The sequence below is a fragment of the Plasmodium knowlesi genome, assembly GCF_000006355.2.
Source record: "Plasmodium knowlesi strain H genome assembly, contig: PKNH_00_14, whole genome shotgun sequence".
Lineage (NCBI taxonomy): Eukaryota > Apicomplexa > Aconoidasida > Haemosporida > Plasmodiidae > Plasmodium > Plasmodium knowlesi.
The window spans coordinates 1-3,210 of record NW_024070050.1 but is presented as its reverse complement, the minus strand read 5'-3'; the positions used below and the strand labels follow the sequence as shown (position 1 = coordinate 3,210).

The following is a 3,210-nucleotide window of genomic DNA, read 5'->3' as shown; positions in this document are numbered from 1 at the left end:
AAGGAAGGTTTAAGGAAGGAAGAGTAATGAAGAAAAGAAAAAAGTGTTCAAAAGAAAGAAAAGAAGGAAGAAAAAGAAGAAAAAGGAAGAAGAAATGAAAGAAGAAATGAAAAAAGAAAAGAAGGAAGAAAAAGAAGAAAAAGGAAGAAGAAATGAAAGAAGAAAGAAAAGAAGAAATGAAAGAAGAAAAGAAGGAAGAATAAAAGAAAAAAAAAGCCTTTAAGGAAGGAAAGAGAAGAAAAGAAAAAAAAAGAAGAAGGAAGAATGAATGAGAAGAAAAGAAGGGAGGATTAAGGGATGAAAGAAGGAATGTTTTAGGAGGGATAAGGAAGAAGAAGGAAGGTTTTAGAGGAGGAAAAAAGATGATTTAGGGGATAAAAGAAAAGAAGGTTTAAGGGAGAAAAGAAGGAAGATTGAATGAGAATGAAAGAAGGTTTCCAAAGGGAGAGAAGAAGAAGGAAGATTTAAGGGAGAAAAAGAAGGAAGGTTTAATGAGGGAAAAAAGAAGAAGAAGAAATATTTAAGGGGAAGAAAAAGGAAGAAGAAGGAAGAGTAAAAGAGGAAGAAAAAAAGGAAAATAAGAAAGGAAGAAAAAGAAGGATGAATAAAGAAGAAAGAGGTGGTTTAAGGAAGAAAGAAAAGAAGAAAGGAAGAAAAAGGAGGATGAATAAAGAAGAAAGAGGTGGTTTAAGGAAGAAAGAAAAGAAGAAAGGAAGAATAGAAGGAAGAGCAAAACAGGAAGAATAGAAGGAAGAGCAAAACAGGAAGAATAGAAGAGGAAGAGAAAGAAGGTTTTGTAAGGAAGAAAGGAAAGAAGAAAGAAGGAAAAAAAGGGAAGAATATTTTTCCTTCTTCTTCTTCTTCTTTTTTTTTTTTTTTTTTTTTTCCTTCCTTAAATTCCATATATTATATATATAAAATATATATATATATAATATATATATGATATATATATATATAAATTTTTTCTTTTCGTTGTTAACGACGAAGACGCACAAATCATGGCGTCATCAACAGGAGGAACGGCAGGTGGTGGATTGTTGAAGGAGTGGTTAGAGAAATTGAAGGATGAGGGGAAATTAGGTGGTAGTGCTGGGGACATTACAGTAAGTGGATACATATACATATACGCACACGTATATATAGGTACACATATATATGTATATATGTATATATACGCATATAAATATATGTATATGTATATATGTATATATGTGTATGTTGCATTCCTCTATTTCTCCGTATACACAGGACATGTTCAAGGGCGATTTGGAAGAAGCATGGGGTAAATTGAGGAATAGATTGGAGAAGGGGGAGGGGGGGGAAATTGCGTACCTCTGTTCTAATGGGGTACCATGGGCTGGGAAAGATTTGGGTTACCCCGAGCACTATAAGCAAGATCTATGTAAAGCCGTACTTGAACTAAGATTCTTTACAGCCGGCATGGAAGCCGTGAGGGGACGGCGAACCGTGAGTCGGGAGGGGAACATTCTCCCCTCACAGTGGTATCCACGTTGTATTGTTGGCGCGGTAGCTTTATCTGAAATATATGGTGATCACTGTCATTTGAAGGATGTGATTAGTCACGTATCCGACAGAGTTGAAGCGAAGTTGCACTTACATAAGAATGAAGGGGCAGAGTTGGATAAATGTAAAGGCATCACTTGGGATGATGTACTCCTCGGTAAATCCGTCCTTCGCGGCGCAATCAAGGATTGGGTTAACGAGGAAAGGACAAAAGGGAAGGGAGTGGGGAAGTGGAGAGTGGGGCACCTTTGGGATGATAGGTGGATGAGAGTATGCCCGGAGAGGGGGAAGGGTGCGGAGGAAATAGCTGAAGCAAAGAGGAAAGCAAAGCAGGAAAATGCGGACAGTTTAACAACATTAGTGAAAGTGGGCCCGGAGACCACTTCCACCCAACCTGGTCAACCAACCATGGCTCAAGTATTAGCGCAGGACAACTTAACTTTAGAATTAAAAACAGTACAAGATGCACTTCAGGACATAGTGTCCAATGGCAGCGTCGACCCAGGGAAACTGGCAGCAGCAATGGAGAAAGTAACGAAGGCATTTAAGGAAAAGGAAGGTAAGTATTACACCCTTAGTACATTATTATATTATAAGTGTATTACATTATTACATTATTAGTACATTATTAGTGTAATAGAAAGAGAAGGAAGTGGAAGGAATAGAAGGAAAATGGGAAGGAATAAGAGGGAATAAGAAGGTAAGGGGGAAGGAAGGAATAGGTAGTGAAGGGGAAGGAGGTGGAAGGAGGGGAAAGGGGAAGTGGAAGGAAAAAAGGAAAGGAAGAAAAGGGGAAGGAAGGAATAGGAAGAGAAGGAAAAGAGTATAGGAAGGAAAGGAAGGGAAAGGAAAGGAAAGGAAAGGAAAGGAAAGGAAAGGAAAGGAAAGGAAAGGAAAGGAAAGGAAAGGAAAGGAAAGGAAAGGAAAGGAAAGGAAAGGAAAGGAAAGGAAAGGAAAGGAAAGGAAAGGAAAGGAAAGGAAAGGAAAGGAAAGGAAAGGAAAGGAAAGGAAAGGAAAGGAAAGGAAAGGAAAGGAAAGGAAAGGAAAGGAAAGGAAAGGAAAGGAAAGGAAAGGAAAGGAAAGGAAAGGAAAGGAAAGGAAAGGAAAGGAAAAGGAAAAGGAAAAGGAAAAGGAAAAGGAAAAGGAAAAGGAAAAGGAAAAGGAAGTGGAAGGAAAAGGAAGTGGAAGGAAAAGGAAAGGAATAAGAAGGAAAAGGGAATGTTTGAGGTGAAGGAAAGGAAAAGGAAGTGGAAGGAAAAGGAAAGGAATAAGAAGGAAAAGGGAATGTTTGAGGTGAAGGAAAGGAAAAGGAAGTGGAAGGAAAAGGAAAGGAATAAGAAGGAAAAGGGAATGTTTGAGGTGAAGGAAAGGAAAGGAAAGGAAAGGAAAGGAAAGGAAAGGAAAGGAAAGGGGAATGAAAGGAAAGGAAAGAGAAGGAAAGAGAAGGATGTTGAAGGAAAAGGAAAAGGGGAAGGGAAGGAAGGAAAAGGGAATGAGAAGGAAAAGGAAAGGAAAGGAAAGGAAAGGAAAGGAAAGGAAAGGAAAGGAAAGAAAAGGAAAGGAAAGGGAAGGAAAGGAGAAGGAGAAGGAAGGAGAAGGAAGGAGGTGAAGGAAGGAAAGGAATAGGTAAGGGAAGGAAAAGGGGAAGGGAAGGGAAAGAAGAAGGAGAAGGGGAAGGAGAAG

At 38.9% G+C, this 3,210-nt stretch overlaps 1 protein-coding gene across 1 annotated transcript; it reads left to right on the top strand.

Annotated features, from left to right (window-relative positions):
- Positions 1-1,001: 1,001 nt before the first annotated feature.
- On the top strand, positions 1,002-2,090 carry PKNH_0001700 (SICAvar, type I (fragment); the record flags this gene model as incomplete). Its single annotated transcript, XM_039113444.1, has 2 exons — positions 1,002-1,106; positions 1,252-2,090. Coding segments are annotated over 2 exons (944 nt in total), but the record flags the coding sequence as incomplete, so codon positions are not given.
- Positions 2,091-3,210: the final 1,120 nt, after the last annotated feature.